The following is a 16,749-nucleotide window of genomic DNA, read 5'->3' as shown; positions in this document are numbered from 1 at the left end:
GTCACACGTCGCTCCAAATTCTGAACCACTTCCTCAAGCGGTCACGTGGTACAGTCGGGCAGCGAAGCTTTGGACGTCATAATTTCCGGACCCTCCCCCAAATGAAGCAAGCCTCGATACGCGCCTCACGGACACGCCCCCTTCTTTACTCGAAGACTCGGCACAACCCGTATCATCACTACACACAACAAGACTACAACCGGACGACTGAGAATGTAAGTAAACGTGATTTGAAGTGGTTTTCAGATAGAAATAGTAACTTGACCTAGGTGCTAACTTGTATAAATTAAAAGCTGCCCAGTTTGCATCGTGGCATACAGTACCGGTATGGCTTCCATTGGTTGAGTGACTATTATACGGTGCTTTTGTGTTTAATTTGTCACAAAAATATACAAAAGACTTGTGTTCCACTGTTGTCGTTCGACAAACTGAGTTCATAGCCGGCCACGAGTCTCACATGTACCGGCGTACTAAGTGGGCGGGGCCAGCCTCTCCCGCCGCAGCCTTGAATCACTTCTTCCTGTCCCGCCCATCCAGCGACCCACTCTACGTCATTTTCGCTTCAGGGGAACCAACATGGCGAGGGAAAAGTCTTTTGAAACACTTGCCAAAAATGTCAAATTCCACTCAGATTGGGGTGGAAATGACGAAATATCAAATTCAAAAATATGTATTATTAAATGAATTGATGAAAAAATACATAATCACAGTAACAGGAATCACGACGCTAGTTATGTAATATATATATATATATATGTAGCAGTGTGACATATGTCTGTCAAAAGTTAACTTTTCAGTCATATCATCCGTTCTTAATCACGTTGCATGCCACTTATGCTTCTTAGCATTACTGGCACACTAATGTATATGTGTCCTGTTTCTTATTACCTTAATGGTAGACCTGGAGGACAGGAACAGTTCAAATTGATTACAGTACTTTTGGAAATGTCTCAAAGATGGGTTGGGTAGTGTTTATTAGTCTATTGTGCGCATTGATATACATTCATATATAGTTTGACTATTCCAGAGTAACTTGAAATGGTTTAAAATGCGCTGTAATCCAATATTTCGACGTTCTGCTCTGTTTTCTGAGTTCCTGGGGGGAAAAGCCAATTTACCAGTCTGATTTGGCTCCACCGTGTGGCCAGATTGGATAGTGCATATGTTTTACCATTACATTTCCAATAAAATAACTTACTCCTCATCCGAAAGTCAAACTCATTACCCTCTCATAACCAAAACATTTTCATTACTCAACACATTTTCATTACTCAACTTTTTTCTTTATTTTTTTATTTTAGTTTACTTAGCATGCATGCCCCACAGTCCTGGGGTTCTGAGTTCGAATCTCGGCTCTGGCCTTCCTACATGTTCACCCAGTTCTTGCGTTCTTCCTCCAACATTCCCCCAAAAACGTGCATGTTAGGTTAATAGTTTTTTTTTTTTTTTTTTTTTAATTACCCATAGGACCTGTCCAACCCTTCCTGGATGGGTGTAATGACTCATTATTCTCACGAGATGCATTCTATTCCTTCCTGTGTATCTTTTAGGCTAAAAGTACCATGACTGTATTCCCCCTCAACAAATCGCGTATCGTGATCATCATCATCATCATGATGTTGCTTTACTCGCCCAATTTACTTGTCACTACATGCCCGCGCGTCTGAGCTTCACCAGTGGACCGTTCAGGGCAGATGGGCTTCAGCTGGCCTTAAAGCGCCTCCTAGTGGTCATTTCCACTTGCAGGCGAGCAGCTTTTGACCAAGGACTTGTCTTCACATGTCCTGAGTGAGACTGTGTCCGGGCATGTACCAGTCACGTTCACATGGGAGGGCCCACAGAGCTGTGAGTCAGGTTCTCGGCAGCATAAATAGACTCCCATTAACAGCAGTCTTGGATGCGCTTTTTGTACTCACGGAGGAAACTTGGAACAATGGTAAGACACTTTTATTTTTTACTCTTGGCACAGGTTACTAACTCGCTTTGTATTTGATTTACAAAGGTAAAATGTGATGTATCGTATTTACAGTATATTGGACAAGTCAGAGGAATTACTGGGAGAACTAAACTGTTTTCTTTTTTTTCACAATTTACGTGCTTATCATTTGTGGTATTTATTTTCTTGTTTATTGAATAGTTTATGGTGATGTCACAAAAAAAAATTCAATTGTTCAAAATGTATGAAACTCATATTTCTCAAAATGTATGAAACTCATATTTCATGACAATCCTATTCATCCATCCATTTTTCTGAGCCCCTTCTCATCACTAGGGTCGCGGGCGTTCCGGACCCTATCCCAGCTATCATCGGGCAGGAGGCGGGGTAGATCCTGAACTGGTTGCCAGCCAATCGCAGGGCACATACAAACAAACAACCATTCGCACTCACATTTACACCTACGGGCAATTTAGAGTTGTCAATCAACCTACCATGCATGTTTTTTGGGATGTGGGAGGAAACCGGAGTGCCCGGAGAAAACCCACGCAGGCACGGGGAGAACATGCAACCTCCACAAAGGCGGGGCCGGGGATTGAACCCCGGTCCTCAGAACGGTGAGGCAGACGCTCTAACCATGTGGCCACCGTGCCGCCCAATCCTATTCATTTGAAACAAATTTAGCTACATTTATGAATTACAATTCAAACAAAATTTCATATGAATCCATCTTATTTCACGGCCGTATCTGAAAAAAGGTGTCACGTTGGAATTAGTGCTTCGTACATCTGCCTCACACTTGAGAGAGGTCCTGGGTTCCAATCTTGCCTCCTCGTGTTTTGTTCGAGTAATCTGGATTCTTCCCATTTTCCACGCATGTTGGGTTCATTGAAGACTCTAAATTGCATGAATGTGAGCTGAACTGTTATTTGTCTTAACTCTATGTGCCCTGCGATTGGCTGGCTACCAGTGCAAGGTGTTGCTACGCTTCTTGTCCCAGAGTCAACTCCGAATGCGCTTCAGTTCACCTGCAACCCAAATGAGAGTGTTATAGAAAATGGATGGATATCTGAAATATCATATAAAAAAAGAAGACAAGGTCAAGCTGTTCACTGTTATAGTCATAAAAATTTCCCTTTTTTTTGTTTTGTTTCTGAGGGTAACAAATTGAATTCTACGCAGAATTCCTCTGTCTTGTTTGTTTGTGCAGGGTGGTGACGTGCCGACCTTCTCTGTGTCTTTTTAGTGTAGAATGATGGCGAACGTCAAGCGGATCCTGAGCCCCCTGAGGAAGGGACCCACGCAGCGGAACCTGTTTGGCCCAATAGACAGGGAGCAGCTGCGGGCAGACTACCAGGCTGCCCTGAGGAAAGACCTGGAGGAAGCGTCTCGTCGCTGGGGTTTTGACTTCATGTCCAACCGGCCTCTGGCCAACGGCGATTTTCAATGGGAGGGCGTCCCGGGCGCCGAGGTGCCGTTGCTCTACAGATCACGTATGTTGGGGAAGGCGGCCGGTCCAAGGGCAACAGAGGCCACGGTCGGCCCCAAGAGAGCCAAGGCGGAGCCGCCAGAGTGCGAGAAGGAGAACATCCCTGAAAACAAGTCCGACAGATGTCCTTTCAATGAGGAGAGAACTCCAAGGAAGAAGGAGAATGCCGGGCTTAAGAGGAAACAAACTAACATTACAGGTAAATGTTCTAGATGCGGCCTCCTCGCTAATAATTAATTGCCCACTTGAAAAAATACTGTCAATACATCAGTTCATAGATGCTAATGCTCACGCGCAAGAGTTAACCGCTGAGCCCATTTGAACTTGGTTCCTAACCAAAACAGCAGCACATACCGGATACTCGGATGAAATAAATCAGTTTCCCAAACTTTATTGAGCCAATGTACATATTATACATTAAAAAAAAATGTCAGAACATACCACCAAACCAGAATTACTGTACACAGTGGTGCCTTGAGATACACAGTGCAAAAATTTGAGATAAAAGGGTGTATGGGAGCAGTGCACTCGAGTCACTAAACAATTTATAACAACCCCATAGCTTTACCTTTGTAAAGTCCACTTAACTAAATGCTAACAAACAATGCAAAATGGCATAGACGGGCTAGCTGGTGCTGCGGCATTAAAACCCTTTAAGCAACGGGTATTTGAATGCAAGCAGTGGAGTAGCGCATGTAGACAGATAATGTAACAATAATCACAGCCAGACATTTTTTATTCTCTGCGAAGAAGGACTAATATTACTGAAGTTTTCTGAAGATTTGTAACTGGCTCCTTGTATATCTGTATGTCTGTATTATACTGCCCCCAGGTGGCTAAGACACACACACTGGAAGGAGCAGCACAATGTCCATTCAATTGAAACATGTTTAGTACTTTACCAATGTTATCACTGTATGTTTATTAATAAAGTACAATGTTTTTCTTTTTAAAAAATCACTTACAAATTTTTATTTTCTTAAAGGCTGGAATGGATTAATGGCATTTCTATTCATTTCCACAGGGAAAGATGATTTGATTTTGAAGGCGGGGGTGGCAAAAAAAAAAAAAAAAAGTTAGACAATTAGTAATTTTATCATTTTAGCAAGGAACATGAAGTCGAGCCACATAAAATGATATGGTGGGCCGGATCTGGCCCCAGGGCCGTGAGTTTAACACCTGAGCCGTACCCCTATTAGCTGCTTGATCCTGTCTGCAGTTTGAATTTCTGAGATTTACCGCCTAAATTTTCTCCTTTGTCTCCCAACAGATTTCTATCAGTCCAAAAGAAGATTCGTCGGGATGCCGCTTAAATCCGGCGAGTGATTTTTCTCCCCCCCCCCCCCCCCCCCACTCCCCCAATCGGTGCAGCGCTCCTGAAAGAGTGACGACAATATTCCAACAGAACCTCTCATAAACACTCAGGAATGTCAAGTTTGGCACAGACTGCACATTTTCTCCCAGGATACAACATGAGGGACCTCAGCCGTCGTGTCTTTAAGGTTAATTTGGGTACTGTATTCATTCTAAACAGAGGGTAGGGATGGTAAAACGTTAACATTAGATCTGCGGAGATTACCGTTAATCTTTGCACTGGTGGATTTATACTCGTTTGGATCAAGAGGATGTCCAAGGGTCGACTGAATTATTCCTTCTGTGCGTTCCGTTCCGTTCAATGGGCTGTTTGGACGTCTCTGCCATGTGGAAGCAGAGCAATGTAGGATGAACATTACCGTATTTTCACGACCATAGGGCGCACCGTATTAAAAGGCGCAGTCTCAGCTAAGGGGTTTAGTTCTGTATTTAACACATACATAAAGCGCACCGTATTATTGGGCGCAGGCCTGGTAAAACATACGCTGGCTTAAAACATACGGTCGCATGCATGCACGCTAAAACAATGTTTTTAAAAAGGCTTTATTGAAGTATTTAACAATGTACTCACGTTATTTTTTGATCAACCCTCATCCACAAATCCATCAAAGTCCGAAATGAACAGCTGGGCAAGTTCTCCATCAAGCACGGCAGGTTCGAGTCAGTCTCGTTGCCGTGCGGCTCCTCAGAAATGATGCCGGCTTTTACGAAAGCTCGAACAACAGTGCGGGCAGACACGTTAGCCGGAGCATCCACAATCCATTCACAAATTGTGGCGTAACTCGCCCGCCGCTGCCTCCTAGTCTTGCGTTAAGCTGTGTTCGCCATCTGTCGTCCATCGCTTGCTTCCACGCCGCTCTCAACTTCACTTTGAACGGCCTGTTTACACGGTTGTCCAGCGGTCGGAGTTCCTTAGTCAAGCCTCCCGGAATGATGGCAAGCTTCCTCACTTGCACTCAGTCGAATGGTGACTAGAGACGCTTCTCCAGGCTGTTCTTTGCTCATTAATCCATTGCTCGAGTTTGTCTTCCAACTCGGGCCACCTCGCCTTGTTTCCGCGGAAACTCGGCTTCGTCTTCTTGACTTGGCGAAGCTCGTTTTCATGGATTCGTTGATCTTGAATTCGATTCCCATGTTCCTCCGCGTAACTGACAGCTTGCAGTTTAAACTGTGCGTCGTAAGCGTGTCTCTTTGTTGTTTTGCACAATGCACACCCCGGCGCTATATACCTACTGGGGGCGTGGCTTTAGCGTCCTCCTTCACGCACCCTTCCCCTGTCCTCAGCCACGTCCGCTTTTCCTCTGTGTAAGCAGTGTGTCGGGAGGAAATGCTAAAAAAAAAAAAAAAAAAAAAAAGTCAAGCGAAGCGCTCATCACACAACAACATTTATAGATGACCATTTTGGAGGAAATGTAAGACTTTTGCCTTATGGTCGTGAAAATACGGTACTTGAAACACAGACGGCATCAGGGTTAGCACCAATCTGCCTCGAGGAAATCAAGGAATGATGGGAGGATGGAAGGTCCTTTGGCTCCTCTTCGCTGGAATCATCTCTTTTTTTTACTTCGTTGTTCTTCATCATGAGGTGAAGAAGTTATTTTTCTTTTTCTTTTTGTTTCCAACCCCCAATAAGCACTCCCTGTGTGTTATACTCTTGCGCAATGAAGCGTTCCAACGTGCTCTCCACACATTCGCCTTGCTTAGAATAGACGTGGCACGAGCGCCATCATTTTCCATCTTCTGGCTTCACGTTGCCTTTTTTTTTTTTTTTTTTTTTTAATGTAAGCGGCCCGCCTCAAATATGTACTGTACCAGTTAATGTAGGGTATTTCATTAAAAAACGATTATTTAGTTAAATATATCAGAGAGATTTGTAATAGACTAGCACTGTAAAATAGTTTATACTAATTATAAACCTATTGCGGTATTGCACAGACACCTCGTCTATTGGACTCATCCAGTATTAAGTGTCGACAATCACAAGAATGTTCTCAACGTAAATCAGCGTATTATTTACTAAGCTGCAGTAAAGTTCTAATCCTCTCCTATTGGCTGCAATTCATCACACTAATAGTTGTTCTCTGCCTCAAAAACAAATTATAAGTCTCATCATCACTTTTATTTATGTCCGTCTTGTGTTGGCGGTCCTGCTGCTATGGCTAATTTGAATGTGTGTGGACGAAGTTCAAACTGACAGCTCGGAGATGATGATGAGCCCTAATGCTGACTGCAGTTCCTGTTTATTGATGCTCGTGCACAGGTCCTGTTACATACATATGTGTAAAGGTATCGATGAAAAATATATCCTCTATTTATTGTACTGTACCTTTTTTTTGTTCATTTACTTTGTTAAAGAATTCCAAATTATAATAAAATATCTAAATTGAATATGTGTGTCTGTTGTCATTTGCAGTGGCTAACGGGACAGGCCAAAAGGTGAAGAAGAAATTGATCATGTACTACTGTCAAATCATAGTGACTGTTAACAAATATGACAAAAGGTGCTTGCTTTCTTTTATTTGCAAACTCCCCCTGTGATTGGAGACTAAACGTTCCATAGATATGAATGGTGGTTTGTCTCTATGTGCCCTGTGATTGGCTGGCCACCAGTCCAGGGTGTATCCGCCTCCTGCCCGAAGTCAGCCGGGCTGGAGCTCATCTCATAGGCCTAATACGGCCCATGGGCTGCACACCCCACCTGTGTCTTTAAACTGAGTCATTTTGTCCTGGGCAACAGTACTGAGCGTCACCATAGCAACCTGTAACTCCCCCCAGACGAATCAACCGTTTTGCTGCTTTTTGATGTTTCCGAGCACTTGACCTGATTTCTGTCAGTCCGACTTCTATTTTAAACACAATTTTATAATAACAGTGTCATGATACTCGTGTCCTTGTGCAACAGGGATGGCGACCTTTTAATCTTCCATCCATCCATTTTCTGAGCCGCTTCTCCTCACAAGGGTCGCGGGCGTGCTGGAGCCTCTCCCAGCTATCATCGGGCAGGACAACGTTAAATGTCCCCTGTTGGGAATGGCACTTAAAGTAAATGACTGCACTGCATTGGCTCTGAAGTTCTTCATGCAGCGTATATGCTCCATAGATTTGTTGATTTTATTTATTCATCACTTTGAAAAAAATCAAAAAGTAGTTGGAACCATCATTATGCAATCTGTCAGCAAATCTCTGAAGACCAGTGGAGCCTGAGCTTTGCAAGTACAGAAGTTTTACGGGCTGCCTCTCATCATGTTGTTGTTATGCAAATTATGCACATTTGAATGTGTTTTTTATTATTATTGGGATAAAAACATTATCAACAATGATTAAATAGAATTTAAATAGTTAAACTGTTTCTGCTTCATGATTTAATGCTGCAATCCAATTCATTGTGCAGCTCCTGCCGGTGTGCCTGCCTTGGCCACTGGGGGCAGTATAATAGGGTCATGCAGATCTACACGAGCAGGAGTCACCACTGCTCTCAGGTGTCTATCCATCCATAATAGTTTTTTTTTTTTTTTTTTTTACAGAGGATAAAGAATATGTCTGTGAGTGTTGAGATATTCTCTGTCTACATGTGTTGCTCAAAGAGTTATAACACCACAACTTTCAACACTTTGTGTTAGCCTGTCAATGCCATTTCCCATTGTGTTAGCATTAAGCTAGCAGTGGCATTTCCTAAGGTTTCTTAAGACTTACTTTGGTTATTTTAAATACCTAATCTGTAATTGTCTTTGTTTTTTTGTTTAGTTTTTACAGTAAACTTCAACTGGGAGTGGCAGTAAACAGCTTCAAGCCTTTTTTTTATTTATTAATTTTTTAAAAAAGAATTGGTTACTATCTGGCCTGTAGGCAATGAATGAACAATTTGGCGATCATGGAACAGCTAGATTGTTTGGATTGCTACTGCAGGGCCCGCTGCTGCCCCCCCACCCTCACTCATCCCTCCACCCCTCTCCACAGGCCCCTCTGTACTCCCTCTGCCCCTCCCACACCTCCATCCAACAGCGGCGGTGGTACGCCTGCGCTAAACTCTCTCCCATCCTCATCCCCGCCATCATCTGCTCCTTTGCTCCCACCTCCATTATAGGGCAGGACAGGCGCAGCATTTGCACCGAGAGAGGCGATGGGAGGGGAGGAGAAGGGAAAGGGGAGAGAGCGAGTGAGAGAGAGAGAACTAGATCAGAACGGTTGAGCGAGAGAGAGGAGGCGAGGAGGCTGCAGATGTCGACGGCGTCAACAATGGAGCCGCATAGGACGAGCTGAGGTGATCGTCTGCCAGGCGTCGGCTGAGGGTGAAGATCCTCCAGGTTGAGCAGGGTGGGTGGGGGGGCTCAGGGTGAGGAGGAGGCGGAGGAGGAGGGGGGCAGCAGGAGAATGGGCCTGGAACGCGAACGGCACAAATTGGATTAAAGCAGTATGGTAAACGTTTTATCATTCGATTCCTCGCGACTCGTCCTCATCCTCATGTCCTCATCCACCCTCGTCATGTCCTGGTGCTGCCGGTCTTGTGTCCTCTTGTTTTCATGCCGGGTGTCACTTCCATCCTCATCACACACCCCTTTGCTTGCGCTAGTTAAATGAAAAGACACAGTCAGGTCACAGCGTTATCGTTTGCTGCATTGTTGTCTGTTTGCAGCATTACACATGCACTGCATCCCACTTTGTCGTCTCCATTACAACGTGATTGTAACCTACTTTCACAGGGAGGGGGGTTGGGGGGGGGGGGGTGCTGTTAGCTAATGGCCCCTCAGAGCCATCACACCGCCATGCCAGTCAAATGCTGATAAATCCTCCCACTGACCCGTCCAGAGAAATTAGAGCACGGAATCTGAGATGTTCGGTGTCATGTGTCTCCCTGAGCTTATGTTTGCAGGCTCTGATTACACTGTTTTGACGTCAGGCGGGCGAGGGCAGGCAAGCATTAAACTACGTGACATCTGCCAGGCCACACATATTCCCATGCAGGGAATCCCCTCTTGGATCAATCATCACATAAAATTCTTCAAAAATGATATTTAGAGGAATTTGATGTGTTAATGTAACCCATTTGCGATTTTTGCTCGGTTATTAGCGGTGTAGCATGGTGGATGCTAACAAACAATGTAAAACGCCATAGACGGGCATTGTTGTTGCTGCGTTATAATCCTCCAAGCAATGGATGTTTGAACACAAACAGTGTAGCAACACGTCGATTCAATTTAATTTGATTCGTAAAACGCCAAATTACAAAAGAAGTTGTCTCAGGGCACTTAACATGTGGAGCAGGTCTAAAACCAAACTCCTCACTTATTAAAAGACCAACTGAACCCCACATGAACGAAGGCAAGGAAAAACTTATCTCTTGAGAAAAAACCTCGAGCAGACCCGAGAGTCAATGAGGGGCGGCCGTTTGCCTCGACTGGTCGGCTAATTAGAGCACTGACGTCAAACAATTTTTTGTCGCGGGCCACATTGTAGTTATGGTTTCCCTCAGACGGCTGTTATGACAGTGAAACAATATAATGCAATATGTTTAATTGCCTCATCATATTACAAATACACAACAAATTCATGGATAACTATTTTTGAAATCGGAAGTCAAGGATAATAGTTTGTTCAACTATTCAAGTTACTGCAAAAAGGGGTTTGGTAACAAACAAAATGCTTGCAATACATTCTCAACATTTTTATTTTATTACATATTCGCGGGCCACATAAAATGATATGGTTGGCCGTATTTGGCCCCCCCGGGCCTTAGGTTTGACACCTGTGGCTTAGAGAGGAGAAAAAGAGAGAGAGAGAGAGGGGGGGGGGGGAGAAAAAGGATTATTACCGCCGTTTACTGAGGAGCTGTGACCGTCTCCATGTATATCAGTATATATACAGTATCTGCACATCATAATAAGTATATCCATTGAAATTGAGGCTAAAAATGTGAAGAAGAAAAAAAAAAAAACAGTTGAATTCTTTACATGTTATGTAAATATGTCATTATTGCATCTTGTTATGGAGTTCAATATTATAGAGTACTACTTTTCTTATGAAAAAATACATCCCAATTTTTGGTGTTTGGAGGCTGGAAGGATTATTGGTATTTCTTTCATTTCAATGGGGAAAGCTGATTTAGTGTCAGCCTCACCGTCTTTATCTACTTGCCGTCCTCCCAGCTGGACAAGAGCGAGGTGACAACTCTCAGCCTCCCCTCCACTGCCAGCCATGGAGGCTCTGACAGCAACATCAGCGCAGACGGCGCGGCGGGGTCAGCGTCCGGCGGTGTGGCGTTCGGCGCCGAGGGTGGCGCGGGCGGGGCAGGGTGCGGCGAGCCCCAGCGGACGCGGGCCGCTCTGGAGCACCTCCAGCAGAAGATCCTGAAGGTGACCGAGCAGATCCGGGTGGAGCAGGAGGCCCGCGACGACAACGTGGCCGAGTACCTGAAGTTGGCCCACAACGCCGACAAGCAGCAGGCCTCCAGGATCAAGCAGGTGTTTGAGAAGAAGAACCAAAAGTCTGCACAGACCATCGCACACCTGCACAAGAAGCTCGAGCACTATCACAAGAAGCTAAAGGAGATCGAGCAGGTGAATCATCATCTCACACAGCCATAGTCCATTCCAAATGTAAACTCACATATTTGTTCTTTACACAAATAATTAAACTGATAAAAAAAAAACATGATGAAATGTAAATATATCATAGAAAATATGTTTGTCGCACTACAAAGTGTACAGCATGTGGAAAACGACCATACCAAACCGTGTTGACCTAATGACAAATGTGCACAATTGTGTCAAACTCATTTTTGTCGCGGGCCACACTGTAGTTATGGTTTCCCTTAGGAGGCCATTATGACTGTGAAACACTAAATGTATTATCGCCTCATCGTATTACAGTATTACATAAAGTAAGCACAGAAAAATGTATGGATAACTAGTTTTGCAAGACAAAGTCAAGGAAACTATTAAATGTTCAACTATTATTCCATTTATTTTAAAAAACAAAAAAATATTGCAATCTCTCAACATTATTAAAAGTGAAGAGTTATTTGCAGTTTTGGAACAGATTTGACCAAGAAACATGAAGTAGATGAACAAGATTTGCTTTCGCGGGCCACATAAAATGATGTGGCGGGCCACATCTGGCCCCCGGGCCAAGAGTTTGACACCTGGGATATAGAAAATATCGCTTCATATGACAACCCAGATAAATGAATGTTCTATTAACTAACCGTTTCAAAATCTCAGATTGCACCACAAGGTGGCGCTTCGAGGGCATGTTTGGAAAAAATATGGCATGTTTGAGACTACGGCAGAATGGCACATGACCAGAAAGAACCAATCACAAGCGTCAGCTTTAGAAGGAGGAAGTGATATGAAATCGGAGCTTTTGCTGCTTTTTTTTCAAATGTAACTGAAATTGTACACACGGGCAGTTCCAAAAGCAGCCGTAATTTAATTACACGCTCTCCCAGTAATGTAATGATTACAATTACATATATTTTGTAATAAAGTTATGTAATCTAGTTGCAACGCTGTTCATACCTCAGGACAATTTAGAGTTTTCAGTCAACCTCACATGCATGTTTTTGCAATGTGGGAGGAAATGCAGGGGAGAACATGAAAACTCAACATTGGCAGTCCCGAGCCGAGATTCAAACCTGAGATTTGTCGACTGTGAGGCAGACGTGCTAAAAAAATTAATCAAAATAAATCGCTCATTCACAGTCACTGCTAAAACATTTGAACTACCTAGCAAACGATAACATTGAAAATGTTATTTTTCCTGGTTACGTCATCCATTTGAAGGATCACCTGTTGTTGCTGGGGTACTAATGATAATAATAATAAGCACTCGATAGATGGACGATTAAATTTCAGTTTTACTGTTTTTTTTTTTTTTTATTACTACACATACTTATTACGACATAGTTTCCTGTTGAACGATGATCTTTGGTGAGATACACAAGAAGTGCTTGCTTGCTGTGATACATTAGTGATGTTTTGTAATCATGTTTTTGTAGAGATTCTTGCTACAGTTGCGGAAAACAGTATCAACTTTCTATAAAATAACGGGATTCGTTTTTGCTCTCCATCGTCCCAATAGTGCCCCTTTAAAACCAAACATTTGAGATTCTTCATGCCTGTGCTTCCTTCCCTCTGTCTGTCCAGAACGGACCGGCCCGGCAGCCCAAGGACGTCCTGCGGGACATGCAGCAAGGACTGAAGGACGTGGGGGCCAACGTCCGTGCGGGGATCAGCGGTTTCGGCGGTGGCGTAGTGGAAGGGGTCAAAGGTGGAGTATCGGCCCTCACTCACACCGCCGTGGTCTCCAAGCCCAGAGAGTTTGCCAGCCTCATCAGGAACAAGTTCGGCAGCGCGGACAATATCGCCCACTTCAAGGACACGCTGGAGGACGGAGTCGGGGGCCACTCCGACGACACCCCTACCCCCCGCGCCCTCAGCGGAAGCGCCACTCTGGTGTCCAGCCCGAAGTACGGCAGCGACGACGAGTGCTCCAGCGCAACGTCCGGCTCGGCCCCGGGCAGCAACTCGGGTGGGGCGGGGGGAGGAGGTGGAGGGGCCATGTTAGGGCCCGCGATGGGGAGTCCCAGACTGGACGGGCATCACCACCACCACCATCACGTGCACAGCTCGTGGGACTCTCTGCTGGAGGGCTTGCAGGAAATGAAAGCCGGCCAGGCGCACATGGAGGACACCATCGAGGACATGAAGGGCCAACTGCAGAGCGACTACTCCTACATGACACAGTGCCTGCAAGAGGAGAGATACAGGTATACTGTGTATACACATGATCCCCCCCCCCCCCCCCCCCCCCACAGAAAAACAATCTTTAAACTTTCCTCTTAAACAAGCCACGAATTCTCAGTAGAATATGGTTGTTTTTTAGTCTATTTTGGCAAAACACAATGAAACCCCTCATGGGACAAATGGACCGTAGCATATTTCCTCAAAAATAATCATGTTTAACAATTTCATCATGCAATAACAGATGCCATGCACCACTTAATAACCGAGTGCATCCACTTCAAATGATAAAAATGACTGAAATCCCATACTGATTTCTTTAGGCCACCCCAAAAAAGCCAACCTGAAGGAAAACGTTTATGATAATTAAGTATAAACGTTTGACTTACAGTGTGGATGGCTTGTCTTGTCTTATTTGAAATTTCAATTCAGGTACGAACGACTGGAAGAGCAGCTGAGTGACCTGACGGAGCTTCATCAGAACGAAATGAGCAATCTCAAACAGGAACTGGCCAGCATGGAGGAGAAAGTGGCCTACCAGTCCTACGAGAGAGCAAGAGACATTCAGGTACGGGAAGGATGGATGGATGGATGGATGAGGGTCACATGGTTTGATTGATGATGGATGGATGCGCTCGCAGGAGGCGGTGGAGTCGTGCCTGACGCGCATCACCAAGCTGGAGCTGCAGCAGCAGCAGCAGCAGGTGGTCCAGCTGGAGGGCGTGGAGAACGCCAACGCCCGCGCGCTGCTGGGCAAGCTCATCAACGTCATCCTGGCGCTCATGGCCGTGCTGCTGGTGTTCGTGTCCACGCTGGCTAACTTCATCACGCCGCTGATGAAGACGCGGGCGCGGGTGGGCGCCACCGTCCTGCTCACCGTGATGCTCTTTGTTTTGTGGAAGCACTGGGACTTTGTGGAGCTTTGGCTTCTGCCCAGCTGAGCTGCCCCAGAGAGGAAGCAGAGCAGAGAGTTCACTCGGTCGTGCCCTCCTCAAATGTACCCTTTGGACACCTTTGTGGTATTTTCTTCTGCTTCTTTTGAAGAAAGAAAAACTAAAATCTCCCAAACAACTTCAGACTTGTACCAACTACCAAACAAGGAATCATTTTAGGGGATATTTGCTGCCTACTGTCCATTTCCTTTCTTTTTTTTCCCCACAGCATTTACTATAAATGAGTAAATGAGTGTAACTCCATTTCTTTGTGTCATTTTTCAGTTAAGTGCATAAATTAAGAGAAAAGTCATATCATTGAGATTAATACTGGTGTAAATCAAGATGTAGTTCATATTTCGACTTATAGGGGCCAGCCCATTATTGCAATCAGCACTTTTTTTTAATGCTCTGCCTCCAGTGCATCTGCATGTTAGTATAAGTGAATGTTATTCTTCATCTATTATTAAATACTGATAGATTTGACAGATGATTGGTTTTAGACCACTATTGCACTAAACTTTTATTGGCAGCAATCATTGTCCTGCAAATTGACAAAAACTGAGCGAGCCCACTCTAGTTCTCAGTGGCTAAAATAGTATTTGACACGGCCTGCTGTGATGTTTGTAAACAAAGGCAAGGGGTTGGGGGGACGGAGTGAAAAGTTTGGGTGTGGAAAAAGTGGAAGGGTTGCTGTACCCATGACAATATAAAGAAATAAATAGCAGGCCGTTTTACCACAAAACCTTCAGGGATCTCCTAGAAAGCTGAAAAATGTAATAATAAAGTCGGGAAAAGCCTGAAAAACCGCAAAGTAGGATTGTACAGGCAAGTACAAAGCCTGAGTCAACTCATCTCTTTGTTCGGCATGCAGGGAAACCTTCTCTCGGCCGCATCAACATGAAACCGCATCTGTACTCCCTCTCGCCCAGACATTGCCACAAAGGTGTCCAGAATGCATCAATAGAGCATCAAAGAGATGTCATGACAAAAAAAGCATATTTCATTGCCACGCACAAGCTGTAACAGCTAAAACGGTCGCCAAATCTGAACAAAACAAGCAAAATGTACCAAAAATGCCAGAGGAGGGCACAAAGGTGTAAGGCCTGCAACACAACGGGAGCTGCTCTTCTTTCCTCGGGACCGACTCGACGAAACACACACAAAGACGAACAAAATAACATTTTTGCCGAGCATCGACATCTCCGACCTGCTCTTTTGGTGTGGATGAACAATCATCGATTTACACTGCTGTCACCAAAAACATCCTTTTTCTCCCCTCCCGAAGCTTCTTTTTGGATGTTACTACTACAGTACAACGAATTAGCAGGACAGGACTCATGAAGGCTGACCTTCACGTTGAAGGAAATGGAGGATTTTTTGTTTTGTTTTTCTTTCTCATGAATGTTTCTGTGCTCATCATGCATGTCCTCATGTGTGCACTGGCACCTGTTGACGTTTCAATTGATGGCAATATGGATTTTGCTCGATGCTCACTAGACACTTCATTAGGTGCACCTGCACACACAATCAAATGCAATCCAACACAAGATGGAAAATCTTACCAATCCTGCTGTTTTCGCAATGTCAAAGAAATTGAAATGACATCTTCTATATTTTATTTCATTGAATTCACCCATCAGGCGAGAGTGCACACATACAGCATGTGGTGTTATTTTCATTATTATTATTTTTTTAGTTTTAAGGGTATATGTTTTTGTAACTTGAGAGCGCAGCGTTTACCTAATGAAATGTCCATTTGTCAAATCACTGTCACTCCCAGTTTGCTGCCGTGTTGCAGGGAGGATTTGTGGACGCATTTCTGGCTGTATTCCCTCCGCTGCCGTTGAACAAAACATTTAGCAGCTAAAATGTTTCATCATCCTGTAAACTAGTTTCCCTCCATAGCTGAGATTTCATGACCACTGTCGTAGATCTGCTTTCGCCCACTGTGTCAAATGAACTGGCATGTCAATTTGTGTCACTGTTTATATCCAGTTTGCAAAAAAAAAAATAACAAAATAAAATCGACAGATAAATGTTGCTGTTTTATTGCAAATTGTGGGAATTGTGCTCCCCGGCCCGGCTGAGACTACAAGGTAAAATGGGGTTTAGAGAAGCACTCGTTGATAGAAAAGGTTCAACAAAAGGGGTAATCTCATGGGGATTATTTACAACTAACGCCCTCTCCTCAGTAGAATCTTAGTCGAGACTGGATTGCATTGAGAGCTCAATCTTTAAAGGGGAACATTTTAGAAAGCAAGTGTTTTATACAAATAT

At 44.3% G+C, this 16,749-nt stretch overlaps 2 protein-coding genes across 3 annotated transcripts; both read left to right on the top strand.

Annotated features, from left to right (window-relative positions):
• Positions 1-141: 141 nt before the first annotated feature.
• On the top strand, positions 142-6,570 carry cdkn1a (cyclin dependent kinase inhibitor 1A). 2 transcript variants are annotated; one of them, XM_061687961.1, is made up of 3 exons: positions 142-215; positions 3,183-3,624; positions 4,696-6,570. In XM_061687961.1, exons 2-3 carry the CDS (start codon positions 3,189-3,191, stop codon positions 4,749-4,751), a joined length of 492 nt encoding a protein of 163 aa, XP_061543945.1. In that variant the 5' UTR covers positions 142-215; positions 3,183-3,188; the 3' UTR covers positions 4,752-6,570. The 2 variants fall into 2 exon arrangements, with proteins under 2 accessions (XP_061543945.1, XP_061543944.1); XM_061687960.1 differs by lacking the exon at positions 142-215 and adding an exon at positions 1,854-1,936.
• Positions 6,571-8,852: 2,282 nt separating this feature from the next.
• Positions 8,853-16,496, top strand: tmcc2 (transmembrane and coiled-coil domain family 2). The gene is made up of 5 exons (XM_061687727.1): positions 8,853-9,215; positions 10,943-11,353; positions 12,941-13,563; positions 13,970-14,105; positions 14,179-16,496. Exons 1-5 carry the CDS (start codon positions 9,213-9,215, stop codon positions 14,476-14,478), a joined length of 1,473 nt encoding a protein of 490 aa, XP_061543711.1. The 5' UTR covers positions 8,853-9,212; the 3' UTR covers positions 14,479-16,496.
• Positions 16,497-16,749: the final 253 nt, after the last annotated feature.

Source organism: Phycodurus eques, chromosome 10, assembly GCF_024500275.1.
Source record: "Phycodurus eques isolate BA_2022a chromosome 10, UOR_Pequ_1.1, whole genome shotgun sequence".
NCBI lineage: Eukaryota > Metazoa > Chordata > Actinopteri > Syngnathiformes > Syngnathidae > Phycodurus > Phycodurus eques.
Note: the sequence above shows the minus strand (reverse complement) of the source record. Positions and strands in the feature narration are given on the sequence as shown.